This window comes from Lichenostomus cassidix, chromosome 2 (assembly GCF_008360975.1).
Source record: "Lichenostomus cassidix isolate B80296 chromosome 2, HeHo_3.0, whole genome shotgun sequence".
Classification (NCBI taxonomy): domain Eukaryota; kingdom Metazoa; phylum Chordata; class Aves; order Passeriformes; family Meliphagidae; genus Lichenostomus; species Lichenostomus cassidix.
The window spans coordinates 64672146-64687339 of NC_139482.1; the positions used below are offsets into that span (position 1 = coordinate 64672146).

Consider the following 15194-nt stretch of genomic DNA (forward strand, 5'->3'; position numbering starts at 1 on the left):
CTTTTCTCAATGCATTTGCAGAAATCTATAAATACATATTCAAAGCTGTCAGTGCCAGCTACAATCATCAAGTTTAGTTTTCTGGACCTCCTTTTTAATTTCTTAAATCTTAGCCAAACATTTTTCATTCTGAATTAAAGTTATATGCCAAATTTTAGAGAGAGTGTTTTGTTTTATTTTTCATTAAGGTGTCAGCTGAGACATTCAGTTTTCTGCTGGTTTACCAGTACAATAGAGTTCCTAAAGTCATCCATTAAGAACCTGCATCACTTGTGAAATTTGGAAATCTGTCAGGAGAAGGTGGGTTCTGGAAAGCAAAGCAAAGCAATCAGAAACAGGGAACACACCTTTTGCTATCCTCATGAAAATCTAGACCTGCTTGGGGGCAATTACAGAAGCTCAAAAAAGCCTGCTGCTTAAAGATGGGCAAATAGAGGTGTACAAGATGGTTTCACCATGAGTTCAAGCAAGAGGCTCAAGGCAACCCCTGCCTCTGCACTGTCTCTGCCTGGCTGCCACTGCCACCGGATCTGGCTCCAGCAAGGGTGTACAGCATCAGGGAACAACCAACCCAGCCCTGAAAGCTAACCCAGATGACACTGGCATAACTTGCTCTGGGTGCCACTGCTTCTTCCATGGTGGGCCAGCAGACAAGTGAGAAAGGCAAAACACCAAGAAGGGCAGCACATGTGGGGAACAAGCATCTGAGGTGGGTGGAGGCAGGACCACTATACCTCCTCCTCTTCCAGCAGCAGTGGCTTAAACCGGTCTCAAAACCAACTGGGAAATGATGACATTAAAGATGTTCCTCTCTTGAGACTTTTCCCGCCAGTTAGCATTCCCCCCTGGCTTCAGGGGCTTTCTCAGCAACAGCATGAAACTCCAACATATGATGATGAAGAGTCACTGATGGGAGAGATTCCTTTCTCCAGAGCCCTGTGCCAGGGCCAGGCAGGGCACACCAGCACATGCTGCCTGGCTCACAGAAACCTGCACTGCCACTTGAGCTCCCAACACGTCGATGACTCATAGGAGAAGGTTCGTGGCTCCATACAGTAGAATTTCTTGGGTTTTTATTTTGGTATTTTAGAAGCTAGGAAGTTAGCTTTAACAATACCTTTTAAATGTTAAGATTGTGAGGTGAAGCAGCAAGAAGTTGGAGGATGCCAAAAAAAAGGGTGTTTACGCAAATTAAGCCAGTGCGCAAACTGGGCTGTGCTCACTGCTTGGCTCTGTTTACTACCAGTTTCTTCATCATCTTTTCCGTTATTTAGCCACTCAGTGTCTGCTTCACAACACTAACAACTTCATCTTCTGTGTCATTAAAAGCTGATGTGGTACTGGTATCTTCAGTTTACAGCAGAAAACAGGAGCATAGAGACATTAAGAGACAGAGAGATTAAAAGATGTGCCAAAAGTGTTGGTTAATTTTGGATATTCAGCTTTAAAAAAATCACTTCATTTTTTAAAATCACCTTGACTTTTTTGTTTCTAATGTACCTAGCACTTTTGCAGTATTTTGCACCTAACTGTCACCATAGTGGAACAACTGTGGTTGGAAAAACTCAGAACTTTTGCCTGGGTATCTCAAGTCAGGCAAAGTGCAGCACTTACCATTAGTGGGTGACTGCAAAGGTTTGGTCTAACAGAACCTCTCAGTCTCGACACAAGAAACTCAGTGGTAGATGCAGAAATTCAACACAGCTGTCTCAAGGCAGCAGTGACCAGTGTTATCCACCCTCCTGTTCCTTCCCATCTTGCAATCCACTCTCAACAAGCTTTGTCCATGATCTGTGGCTACTGACACAAGACCCCAACCATCCTGTGCAGTTTACACCCTGCTGAAAACACGATTAAATTTAGGAACATGGCACAATGAGAGAGAAACAATACAGGTGATGGGAAAAGCTGGTAAATTGCAGCTTTAAATCTAGCTGCAATTTGGAGTTGGAGTATTTTGCTGAGCTGAGTTGGAGTATTTTGGACAGTTTTTCACATTTAGACATCATTCACATTACACAAATAAAATTTAAGGGCTACAGGCACACTGATATCTAATGTGCAAGATGCTGGACCATACACACCGTAACACACAGCCTAAAGATTTTCCACCTTAAACCAATAAAACAGAAAAAAGCAAAAACCAAAACATTAGCCCTCCACATTCCAAATGAAAAATACAAGACACACAAAGAGAGTATTTCTGTGGTCTACAAGAGATCTGTCTATTCACTGCATTACAGGTAAATCTGCTGGTACTCCAGCTGGTGACAGACCAACAGAGCCATGCATTCTCTCTACCTTCATCAGAGAAGTTTGGGGCTCAAATTTTGTGTGCAGAAGAAATGTGAAACTATGTGATATACAGAAACAAAAACTGCTGCCAAATCATGGAATATTTCTCTAGTGAAGTCACAAAGTCAAAACTCTGACTTGTTGTTCCACCTGTGTCTCACTCCAGAAACTTAAGCAAGACACATATGCAACACCTTTACAGATGCCCACAAACAAGCCACTGAGTGCAAACCACCAGCACTTCTGATGTACTAATACTGCACCAGCAGCCCTTCCAGAGCATCCTAAATTAGAGCATTATTTTTGCCTCAGAAACAATACCAAGACCCAAAAGTCAAACAAGCTGTTACACTTCTTTTTAATCAAGCAAGCACAAAATCTAGAAGCAAGCCTTGAGAAAGCTCAACATTTTTATTGTCATTTGATGAAAATCACAAATAAAGCACAGCACACCAATCAATAACTTTTACAGACTATGCAACCAAACACTAGTAAGAAATCTCAATCTGTCAGCTTTCAACGTAGACAGACTTATTTCAGCACTGAAAGCACATTACAATTTTAAAACAACATGAAGAGACTTAGCTAACTCACACTTGAGAAGCAGAAGATGCCCAGCTCTTCTGGACATTGGAAGGCCAGAATATACACAGCTTTCTAGCAAACTTTAGCATGCTTTTCAGATTGCTGCAAAGCTATCAACCTATTCAGCAAAGTTACTCATATTATACTTGCACTTCCTTATCAAATGCAAAGCACTAAAAGATTTGGAAGTGGCTGTTGAACATTATGGGCCCGTGTGTCACTGTTTCCAAAGAGAAATACTTGATTGAGAAGGAAAAACAGCAACAACTTGTCTTCTGAAAAATAACAGAAAGCTTATCTAGAAAGAGATGAAATTCAAAATATTTGTTACAGTTTTGTTTTGGTGAATCACAGCACTGTGCTAAACAGTGCACACATAACAAAAGTTTTCATTTTAAACTCTTTACTAGGGTACGTCTAAGCAAACAAAAACATGAGTTGTTTTTCCTTCTATACTCTCACAACCATCTGACAACAAACCAAGCTCACTCAGCCCTGCTAAAAGCATGATTCTCTAATATAAACTGTATTTCTGGGAATACATTACAGATTCCATGAAATGTTTTGTTACACATGTGGATCAATTGGCTATGTAAATACAGGGTGCAACTACATGCCAAGGAGCCTTTTTGTTAGTTTTAGTGAGCTAAAATGGGTAAAGAAAAATAAGAAAATCCAATATCTGGGTGTCTGAACAAGACAAGTATTTTCCTTTTTCACAAATATTTTCCTCTTTGTTTTCTGAAGGAGGAATGAGGATGCTTTTGATTAGCAACACAATATATACCCTTAATATTTAAGAGACTAAGACAACATCAGGAACACCGGCACTGGAACTCAGCTCCAGTCACATCAGTGATGGACAACCCATGCCAGGCTTTTCCCAGGCATAACCTTTGGCCTCCACCTTTGAAACTACTAAGCATTCTCCAGAACTTTCATGCATCCAATCCGCATCTTTCTTTGAGACCTGCAAAACTGTAATTTCTCTCAAATTTTAGCCACTCTGCCCTACTGCTGGGTATGACCACCACTGTTAAGCCGGTCAGGAGACTAAGCTTGACACTGTGTATGATTCCTCTTATCAAAGCAGCCCACTGGTGACGGCAGTATTTCACATTAAGGATGGATTTGCAATGAGAAGCAGGGAAGGCTGATGTGACAAAACAACCTAAGGAAACAAGAGCAGCACAGCACATGCCTTATTGGTAACTTCAGATTCAACATTCCCATTCAGATGCAGACAGGCATCAAAGCCATGGCACTAATACATCCATGAAGACAAATGGCCAACTAATTCAAATATTTTTTATTTGAAAAATAATGCTTCTGATATCCTGTCTTACTGATATAGGGGTTTATTTCCTGCTGTAAAATCAGGTCAATATAGCAGTATATTGACTCATCTATAAGCAGACAATGAAAGGCCACAAAAAAAATTACCTTCACTGATCCTAATACTTAAGGCCACCGCTTTTCTCCCAAAGGCTGTCAGATCTCTCAGAAGCATACAAAATGAGCAAAATCAAGGCATGCCGCAAAAAGAAGAGCCTTAAGGTTTCCTGACAAAATCTTAAATTTAGCTCACTATATTAAACAATGTTACTCTATTTTCCTCAGACAATAAGGTTGCTTACGGTAAACACAGGCAATATTAAAACCTTCAAAACTTATTCCTACACTGCAGCAAACCTCAAATTAACTAATGGGAGTGTGTGGGGGGATCTCTATCGTGGTTTTTTTCCTGTGTGTTTTCTTGGCAGGAAGAGAGAGAGGGATTGTATTGGAGTTTTTTTAAAGGGAAAATACTTTAGGTTCTAGGATTTGGTTGTTTATTCTCCAGACTGATCTGGACTGCAAGCGCAACCCAAATAACTCATCTAATCCACAACAGGACAGGGAGTCTCAAGGGTTGTTCAACAGTGATCTCCAAAAAAGTTAAACATTGATCGGCTCTGGGAAAATCCAGTTAAAGCTGTTGGCAAATTGATTGCTATGGGGCAACGAGAGGAGCTGGGAGCAGGGAAGGAGAAGGCAGGTAAGGCCATGGAGTGTTCTTTGTACACAGTACAAAAGGTGACAGTCAGGTTTAGACAACTTAAAAATAGCTTTTAACCTAAAAACCTGTAAAAATACAGGTTACTTAATCTTACACCTTTGTCTTTCAAAAGTTATAGAACATACTTTTTTGGTTGCCAAGTTTGCTGAGTTTCACCTTTGACCACATACATCCGTGATTTTTTGCACATTTAGTTATCAATACTAATTACCATGGATTAAACCACAGTGCTAAACTCCCAATTTTTTAAAGTTTTAACGGTTAATTAATAGTATAAATTTAAGATGTGTCTAACTTTGCATACACAAAAATTAGCTGTCAGAAAACAGACCTGTGAAATCTTCCAGTTTTCCCAAGTTCTAGGAAAAACTAAGGGTTCAAGCAAGTATTTTCTGCAATGCTCTCACGGACTGATAAAATTACTAAAGAAAGTGAAATCCAGTTTTCCTCGTTATCTAGACTAGAAATGGAAATAGTGTACAACTAATTGGAAAGTAAACTGATTTTTCAAATCACCTCGAATAACCCAGGATAGTAGCAATATATGCTCACAAGGTGATGAAATTTGCAGCAACTTGTATAGTTTAAACAATCATTTACCTTTTCCAACATCATTTCTAACTATGGGCTTTCTGTATACTGCTATTTCCCTTCTCAATGTCTAACCCATTTCAATTCATTCAAGAATTCCATTAGTTGTGGAAAAATAGGAACTGATGGAAACTGCTGTTACAGGGGTTGATAAAAGCTAAATGACTGGAGAAATTATGCAAGGAAACAAAGGCAACTAATTTGTTACACAATTAAGAGTTTAATTAGATTATTTATTTAAGTGAATAGAGAGCTTTACAATAGATTTAACTCCTATTAAGTTTCAAGCTGTACAAGAGTAGATATCAGTCAGAGTACTAAAATTAGATCATTCTCATATTTGATCAGAAAACACAAGCTCAGTTATGTCAGCAACTTGGTTAGCAGCAATATTAAAAACTGAGATCTGATTTATTACTTTTCATCTTGTAAGAAGGAGAAATGTAAAATGCCTGACCTGTGAGAGAGGTTTATCCATCATACCAAAATGCTACTCAGCACTTCCTGAATAAAGATGCAAAAATGTCTTCCCCAGCAGAGATTGTTAGTGGTAGCAATGACAACAGTCTGCATCATGAGGTCTCAGATACAGCACAAGCCCTTGAGAGACTCTGAGCTGTAAACTACCTGAGACACATAAGGATGTTTGTTGTGTTTTGGCATAAAAAAGTCAAAACCGGAATCAAATGCTGTTCCTGCCCCTAAAGCTTTATGTTGATGTTTGTGGTTTTGTAATGGCTTTTTTCCTCTGAAGGGATGCTTCCATACTGCAATTGTAAAATTAACTTGAAAAAAGCTGATGACAGCTACATGTGAGGGTGCAGGCGGAAGCATGTTCTCCCGAAAGGAGAGTATAAAAGAGTGGGGATTGGAAGCGTGTTCTCCCTCAACATGTATGTCTGCTCGTCAACTGACCTGCATTTTTCCCCTCATTTAATTCCTCTGGGGCAACCTCTACCAAGACAGTAACAAATATCCACAGGATCAGATTCCTCACATTCACACAAGCTTGGTAAAGTGCACTGGGATTTTGCTCAAGGCAATGCCAGGACATGTAAGCTTGCCAATCTGCAGAGCAGGTTTCTTGCCTGCTTGCCCCTTATAGCCAAGCTACCATGTGGCTGTGCAAAGGCAGGAGAGCGAGGAGACCAAGGTCAAACCTAGCAATGCTCAAGGTAGCATGGGTGACAGGTGATAGATAAATAGTGAGAAGCCATGCATGGGAGGAGATTCTGATCCCCTCAAAAGCAAGCCAAACTGACAACTATTAAAGAAAAACAACTACCGGCTGCCAGATGTCAAGTTCTTCCACGTCACACCCATTCCCCACCTCCCCCTATATTTCAACTGTAAATTCTCTGATAAGGAAACTGCTTCTTCCTTTGCATTTTCAAAGTTCATGCTGGCTATTGGCTATTGCTGTAAGCTGGAGAATATCAAGAATGCTGTCAAGCATGCAGACTGCAGGAGTAAGGACATATTCCAGTTATTTCTCTGCAAATTAGAGACGTCTCACGGACAACTCCTAAAACTTGCTGACAAACTACTTTTGGATCAAAACCAACTTCTTAAATACATATTCCTCTAACCTCGTAATTGAAACTGCAATTGAGTTTCCCAAGAGATTTTCCTTCTCAACAGAGAGCTACATACCTCTCAGATTTCTGGGATGTATCTGCTTTGTCCGAGGCATTTTCCTCTAATCTCATGCACCACTTTCTCCTCTCAGAAACAGAAAGTACAGCAAGCAGAGAGATGGCAGCTCCATATACTTGTCAAAGGGCTCAGTTAATCCGTATGCTAAAACAAACAGAGAGGGAAAGTTATGAAATGTAGGCATCAATAAAAAAAACAAAGATACCTATCTGATCCCTTTCATCCTCAAATGACTATGGAAATTATCAAGAAATATTTCTGCACCTATGATTTGCTAAGGAAACTTTCCTGTCTGACAGCCCAGGAGCCACCCTGGCAGTCACACTCCGACCACCAGAGTTTCACTGCTGGCACCAAAGTCCTTTCACAGCGGCCTTGACTCCCTGCACTCTCCGCTCTCACACAGCCAGACAAGGTTTCCTTACCGGCTCTACCCAGCTTTCCCACGGCAGAGTCACAGAACTCCGGTCCCTTTAAGTAATCTTTTCATGGTGCAACAGAGTAACAGCCCGAGCTGGTGCCTCTGAGGACAGATCCGCAAGGATCCCCCGGGGCTTTTATACCCTCACAGACTTATGCGCGCCATAGTCTGGGGTCTTTCAGCCGAGTCCTGGGCTCCTGCTGTGTCCCTGGTCACCTGGCTGGGCCACAGATCCGCGTGCCCTTTGTTGTGCAAAGGGTCAGCACCAGTTCCCAGCCTCTTGCCCCGGGCTCCCGCCACCCTGAGCTCAACCTGCAGCTCCCACTGCAGCTGCACAACCTGCACTGAATGGACTCCTCAACAGGTTTTATGGAGTCAAGTGTTCCAGTATCTTAAGAAAACCACGTGAGGTTGAAACTCCTTTTACGATTACTCAGGAAGCATGAGAAAACTAAAACACTTTTCCACATTTGTCAGCTGTTTTCTAGCCAAAAAACATCTTCCAACAGCCCTGTCTCATGCAAATAAATCCAAAAAATTAAACAAAATTTGGCATCAGGCTTTCAGATACAGATCTTCAGCTTGGGGCGGGGGGAGTGCAAACACACAAAGCATCATCCTATTTGTAACATTAACTACCGACAGAATCCTTACATGGAGCATGCAAGTTTGGAAGAACTCCCCATGGGATATTTCAGCCAAAATATCAGTGTACAGCAGAGGATAACACCAACTCTTGACCTACCTACACTTTCTTACTTTTCAAACATTCTTAGGAATTGCTAACAGTTTAGTAAGTGTTTTGTTCAGTTTCTGAGCATACAGGATGTGAAATCTCTCTCAGATCTATGGAAAACTACTTATGCACAAGAACTTAAAAAAGAAAATGACTGGTGTAATTACACTCTTCCATCTAAACAAAATAAAAAAATAACAAGTTTCTACTTCTTTTTATAGTAATGCAACTTCATGTTCAGATTACATTTTTTTTAAACACTAGGAAGAATTTTTTTTAAAACTGTATGAACTTTGGAATGCCCCCTAATATGGGTGAATTGATTAAAGACAGGTACTCGAAGGAGGGAGGAGGTACAACTTTTAGCATTTGGTCTAAGTAGTAATTTAGGGGTGTTTATTTTGTTTTTCAAGGCAACCATGTTTTTGTGAAAATTTAATTCAAACCCAATTAAAATAGACTGCTTGCAACCACCCCTTCAGTCTACATACTGTTGAGGATTATAATCATTAAATTTTAATGTTTCTTTTGTCTGTTGCTGCATAAAACAACCAAAACAGGAGAAAAAAAAATACTGTAACTTACACAAAAGAAAGATGGAAAATGTTATTCTGACTAAATGATTCTTCACTAGGGTATTACTGCACGTTGAAGCAAAAAGATGGAAAAAATACGAAACAGAGCACAGTGCCTGTCAAGCTGTTAACTCATATCACTTTATCTGCAAGCATAACAGAAATATTTAGAAACTAAATAAAACTTTATGCTAACAGGTCCATTTTCCAGGTCTTAAGCACGAACTGGAAATGGAGAAAAGTGGCTAGATGGCTTGAAGCAACGAGCACTCCCTGAGCCCCAGTCCCCCTCTCCTCTGGCTGGACTGGGAAAGTCCCTGGGGCTGGGCTGAGGTTTTTAAAGACGCTAATAAACATCGTCACTTCTTTACACAAGTTATTTGGAGCGAGAGTTTGAAATCCCCCGGGGTCTCCGTAAATCAGGAGCCCTTCCCGATGCTTCCCTGCAGCACAAATGACATCTTACTGACGCTTTAAAGCCACCGAGCTTCCCCGCTCGCCAGCAGGACCTTCTCCTTCGGGAAGGGATGGCCGGGTGGGAGCCACGGCGGGAACACCGGGCAGGACCCACGCCAAAAGTCATTCCCTCCCTCGCTTGAAAAAGAAAAAAAAAAGAAAAAAAAAAGGGGGGGAGAGAAAGAAACGGGCCTTTGCGATCGCAGCGGTCACATCCCCCCGTATCCACCCAAAAATGGGGGAGCGGAGCGGGAGGCAGCCCGCCCCGGAGCCCGGGGAGCCGCCGGTATGTGCGAGCGGGACTGCGAGGGGAAGGGAAGGGGAAGGGAGGGAAGCAAAAAATCCATGAATGAATAAAGAGGGAGGAGCCTGGGAAAACCCCTCTGCAACGCCGCACCGAACAAAGCGCTGCACACATGCCGCGGGGGGGTGGGGGGAGAAGGGGGGAGAGGGGCGGGGGGCGGCCGCGGCCCGGCACCCAGCGGGAACGGCGGCGGGGCCGAGAGCAGCCGGGCCGGGGCTCCGCGCCTGCCGGCCCCCCCGAAACCCCGGCTGCGGACCCGGGGCGGAGCGGGGGGGCACACGGACTAACCCTCCGGGGCCGGGGCGCACCGGCACCCCCGGGGGCAGCGCGGGCGGACGGGCGCAGCCGGAGCCCGGAGTCCCCGCGCGTCCCGGAGGGGCCGCGGTGAGCGCGGTGGGTTGAGGGGGGGATCGGGGCCTGCGGTCCTCCCCGTCCCCGCCCGCCCGCCCGCCCGTTCCCCCCCCGCCGCCGGCGGAGGACACATTGTGTTGTGGCTACCGCAGCTCCACGCTGAGGGGGGCGGCGGGGGGCGGCCGTCTCGCCCCGCACCCCCGTCCCCGCGGCGCCTCCCGAGCCCCCTCCCGCCCCCCGCGGGGCCCGCTGCAAACCTGGCGGAGGGGCCGGCGCGGCGGCTGATGGCGGCGGCAGCGGCGGGGAGCGCGGCGACCCCTGCGCGGCGGCGGCGGCGGCGGCGGCGAGAGGGAGAGGGAGGGAGGGAGAAAGAGCGGGGGGAGCGGGGGGGCCGGGAGCCTCCTTCACTTGACAACCTCGAACACAAACATGACCCAGCGCCGCCGCCACAGCCGCCACCGCGCCCGCACACACACGCACACGCACACACGGAGCCCGGCACCGGCACCCACCCCTCCTCCATGCACCGTCCCCCCGGGCCGGCCAAGGCGCCGCCCCCCGGCACGGCCCCCCTCCGCAGCCCCCCGGCCCCCGGCCCCGCCCGCCCCCCGCGGCAGCAGACCCCTCCTCCGGGAGCCCCATCCCCCACGTCCCACTCGGGAGCCCCCATCGCGGCCCTGCCCCTCGGCCGCGGGGCGGTGGACGGGGGGGACACACAATGCGGGCGAACGGGGGGCGGGGGACCGGGAGCCTCCCCTGGCAGGCGGGAGAGGCGGGGCGGGCCCGGCGGGGGAGGGAGGGAGGCAGGGCGGGAGGACGGGCGGGCTCGGCGCATCCGCCGGGGTCCCCTCGGGGAGAGCCGCGCTCCCCGCCGGGCCCGCCCCGCCCCGCCCCTCCCCCCGGCGCCCCGGTCACCGTCGGGGGGAGCGCGGGGGGGCGGGGGGTGTTTTACCTTCTCTCACTTTCTATTGCAGGAAGCGCGGCCGGAGCAGTGACGTCACCGGGTCTCCCGGTCCCGCCCCCTCCCCGGGTCGGGGGAGGGGTCACCGAGGGGGTTTCCTCGCGGCCCGGTGGGGGAGGCACAGCCGGCGCGCCGGGGGGCCGCTGTGCCCCGCCGCCTCCTCCTCCTCCGCTTTCCCCTCCTTCTCCTCCTCACCGGCGGGACCCCCCGGCCGCCGCCGCCCCGGCCCCTGCTCCTGCCCCAGCTCCCGCCTCGAGGGAGGGGGGCCCCTCGCTGCCGCGGCTCCCGGGGGTCTCCTCAAGGGGGGTCCCCGCCGGGGCACGGCACCAGGCAGCGCCTCCCCCCCGACGGCCGAAGAAGCCGCCGCCGCCGCTCGGGGCGCTGCGCGGTGCGCGTCGCGCTCCCCCCTGGCAGGGCCCGGCCCCCGGGGCACCGGCACGGCCGGGCGCGCACACACACACGGAGGGACGCGCAGAGAGACGGGGCTGACGCGGAGATCCCGGAGGTTCCTCCCCGCCGCCCGCCCGGACGGGCTTCCCCGCGCCCCCGCCCGCCCGGCCCGCCGCGCCCCGGCGCCGCCGGGGAAACTCACCGCCGCGCCGCGCATCCCGCCGCGGCTACAACTTTCCATCCCGGGCGGCAGCCGGCGGCGGCAGCGAGCCCCTCCGCCGCTGGAAGTGGGCGGGGGAGGAAATACGAGGAGGAGGTGCGTCGTGCTCTCCGCCGCGGCGCCCCTTTTTTGGCCCGGGACGCGGGTTTCGCCGGTGGGGGCTGTACCGCCGTGGTTGGTTTCCTGCATCAGCTGTGGGGGTGTGTGTGCACAGCCACACGTGTGTCCGTGTGTCTGTCAGTGTGTGCGCGCTCCGTGCCGGGGTCACCGTGCCCGGCCAAGGGCTGCCCTCCCTTCTCCCCGCGCCGCGGGCAAGGGAGCGCTGGGCCGCCCTCCAGAAGGCGAGGGGGCCCTGCCCGGGCTGTGGGCGCTGAGGAGGGGGATATGGCGTTTCTCTCTCTCTCTCTTTTTTTTTTTTTTTCTTTTTAACCCAAACTCCCCGACAAAGCGGTGTTCGGAGCTTTTCGTTGCCGCTTGGGTTTTCCATCGGGTTTTGCCTTTTGGAGCCAGCACGTGATGTCTTTAGCAAATAAACCCAATTAAATATTTCTTACATCACCTCCCCGTTTTCCCTCTTCCCGTGCCTGCACTCCCCTGGCAGCCTGTGTGCTCAGCTGTGAGCACCTTGGCCCTGCTACATCCTTCTCTTTGGAGTTCAGTGTCCAGACCAGATCCTGCGTTAAGAGAACAGGACCACCATTCCCAGAGTTTTCAAGATTTTTATAGGGTCTTCTTTCAACCTACATTTAATCACGTTTGTAAGAAATATAATACTTATGTAAGAAAATACATTAGTATTTTCATTCCCATTTCACAGGGGAGAAACCAAAGCAGGAAGATGCTGAGTAGCTCGCTGCAGAGCTCTGGACTGACAAACAACACTACTTCTGCCTGAGCTTTTGGCCACAGGCACTGTCTCTGGGTTATTTTTCCTCTTGAGTTCACTTAAATTATACCTTGAGAACATTTACAGCTTACAATGGTGGCAGGTTCTCTGCTGTGGGTAACCTGTCCTATGTCCTGCCCAGAGGCAACACAGGAGGCAAATGTAAGTGAAATCCTTGGCTAGTCTGCAATGTGGTGGTTAGGGCAAGAGACAGTATTCATCGCTGAACTGGAGATTCATGGAAAAATCAAACCCTCAAAGAGTATCTTCAGGAGAACTATGTTCTGCTATTCCTCTGGGACAAGAAAATGATGATTCTTTCTTGTTGGAGATTGTGCTTGTCTTCCCCCTTGTCTGTCCCCCCTACTTCTTCTTTTGTCTGGCTTATAGACTTGGGGCTCTGACTTGCTAAATAATGGAGTTACTGTTATCCTAAACACATCAGCACGAATACGATCCTACAGATGCCATAAGCTTAAATTAGTGTACTGAGTCTGACCAGTCACAAACCCGAGACCAAGTGACCTCTGAAGAAAAGTCTAAGCCTCTACTTGTTCTGCTCAGCTGTCTCTTAAAGTCAGCCCTGCCAGCCTCTCGGACACATAGCATCTGGCTCCTTCCTTAGCTTCTCATTGTCTGAAAGCCTCAGGTTGTGATCACCAGAATCACCAGCGAGAAAGAATCAGATACTAGCCCTTCCTTCACAAGATGCCTTAGGAAAAAGGCATGCTGCTGGTAGTGCCAAACGGAGTTCTAGGTCACTCATTTCTTCACAAGGACCTGAGTAAGTTCAATATAGATGCTCCAGCCTGCAAGTTGAAATAAGACATTAGCAAACCCCCTGCAGCCAGCAGGAAAAGTTTCTTTTACTAGAAATAGTTAAACTGCCTCCCACCCATCCATGTGAAAATACAGCCCTCTCACCGCATGGATGTGCACAGGAATATAATAGGTGCCCTTCCTCTGCAAACAAGCACAACTGTCTTTACAAGAATGACTCAATGAGGTGTCAGAGGAGACAGGTCCCCAGGGATGCATATCAGATGGTGGCAGCTGATCCGCCCTTGAACATAAAACCAATCATCTCAAAGTCAGTTTGGGTCAGAGAACAAAAGGCAGAACTGAAAGTCTGGCCCCTGGGGGTTATTTCCATGGCCATCTGAAAAAGTGGCCAGAGAGGTAGCTGTGAGCTGGGGACACTCAGCCTGCTGCCCTCAAGAGAGCAAATCTAAGGGCCAACGAGTTGCCTTGAGTCCAGTGCAATGTCGTTCCAGCAGGCTGCCCCCTGGCCAGGTAAAAAATGCAGTCCCAAGGGCTTTGAAAAGGCAGCATACCAAGCTGTTTATGCTGGGCAGACCACTTCATCTTTTTCTGTCTGTTTTTCCATCAGTAAAAAGGAAGTCCATACCCACTCAGTAAAGTACTTCGGGAAAAGTACTGTGGATGATTGCTAGTAGGAGGCACATAGTAATCTTCTCAAACCTGCAAATGAGGGAAATTCTTTAAAAGTTTTCAGTGAGATCTAAAATGCCACATCAATATGCACATAGGGAAAAAAAAACACCTTCATTGCATAATTTAGATACTTTTAAAATTTCCCCTAAAAGGAGCTCTACAGGATACAGATCCTCTTTAAATGACTGTGTGTATATCTGAACAGGGAAGATTATTGAGGTTTTCTTCTCTCTAAAACTCCACTGCATTTGCAGGAGGGCACCTATTTTTAAACGTCCTCTGGTTTTACGCTTTAAACCTCCTCGCTCAGAAACTGGTTTTCTGTAATGGCTCACAGGTATTTTATGTATAAATATATACACATACACACATTAGGCTCTCAAGAAACCACGATACATTAGGTAGTCTTGAATAATTCATTGTTAAGCACCCCATGATAAATCTCTAGTTGAACGGTATGTGATTTTGCTAGAATTCTTGGGATAAGTTGAATGTGAAGCACTGTGGTAAATTTAACTACGCTGAGCATCAAACGTGAAAACTTTACATTGTACATTACATCCTGACATGCAACTGAGAATCATTATTATTAAGGCTTCAGGGAATTTGTGAGGGAACTTCTGAAGTTCTGAAAAGAAAGAGAACAAGACTGAGTGCTGTTCTCTATAGAAATCGAGATTTTCTCAGAGAAGGGAAATTCCATAAGTAGTCTGTATTGAATTAACATAAAGGTTTCACTAAAAGAACTGCTGTCTATTAGCTTGTGCTCTGAGGCTTCTCATTGAGCACTACTCATATAAAAGTCAGAGAATCTTGGCTTACCTGGTACGAGTGGGTGCTCTAGGGCTTGCCGCTCCTGCAGCAGGGCTGGAGAGATAGGACAGCAACTGCTGCCATGAGGGGAGGTCATTTTCCCCTTTTCTGTAGAAGTAGCTGTCACCCCAGATACTCATAGCTCTCCCTTGTCAGCAACAGCCAGACGCTTTCCTGGAGGTAGGCAACAGCAACAGCAGTGACCTGGTTGTGCACAGCTCCTCACAGCCTGCAGCTCTGAGCAAGAAGCTGGTCTTGGTTGGGACATTTTGCGTGGCAATATCCTTCATCTCCACCCTTCTCAGGATGTCGTGAAGGTGGGTTGCTTTTACATTGTCCCATGAGTTGGCTCAGTTCTTTCTGATTTGGAGAAAATGGCATTAAATAATGCAAAATGTTCCATTGAAGAATTTTGGCATAACCTTCCTTTTTATTTACAT

The 15194-nt window shown here is 47.5% G+C and overlaps 2 protein-coding genes across 4 annotated transcripts in view; one reads left to right on the top strand and one right to left on the bottom strand.

The window, feature by feature from the left end:
* Positions 1-11707, bottom strand: part of HIVEP1 (HIVEP zinc finger 1) — a 129299-nt gene extending 117592 nt beyond the window's left edge. Inside the window, exons 1-2 of one of the 3 annotated variants that reach the window (XM_085051901.1) lie at positions 11583-11707; positions 7184-7330 (exon numbers count right to left, since the gene is read on the bottom strand). In XM_085051901.1, the coding sequence (XP_084908027.1) occupies positions 7184-7223 (40 nt within the window). In that variant the 5' untranslated portion in view covers positions 7224-7330; positions 11583-11707. Of the gene's footprint in view, positions 1-7183; positions 9809-10286; positions 10800-11582 lie in introns of those variants that run through there. The other 2 variants (XM_085051904.1, XM_085051902.1) reach the window with 2 other exon arrangements.
* LOC146441516 (uncharacterized) lies at positions 9791-12153 on the top strand. The gene is made up of 2 exons (XM_085049837.1): positions 9791-10062; positions 11004-12153. The coding sequence occupies exons 1-2, from the start codon at positions 9791-9793 to the stop codon at positions 12115-12117; spliced, it is 1386 nt and encodes a 461-aa protein (XP_084905963.1). The 3' UTR covers positions 12118-12153.
* Positions 12154-15194: the final 3041 nt, after the last annotated feature.

Coding starts and splice junctions, on each gene's coding strand:
- LOC146441516 (XM_085049837.1), top strand. CDS start 9,791: ATGCCGCGGGGGGGTGGGGGGAGAAGGGGGGAGAGGGGCGGGGGGCGG. Junction 10,063..11,003: donor CGCGTCCCGGAGGGGCCGCG/GTGAGCGCGGTG, acceptor TTTCTATTGCAG/GAAGCGCGGCCGGAGCAGTG.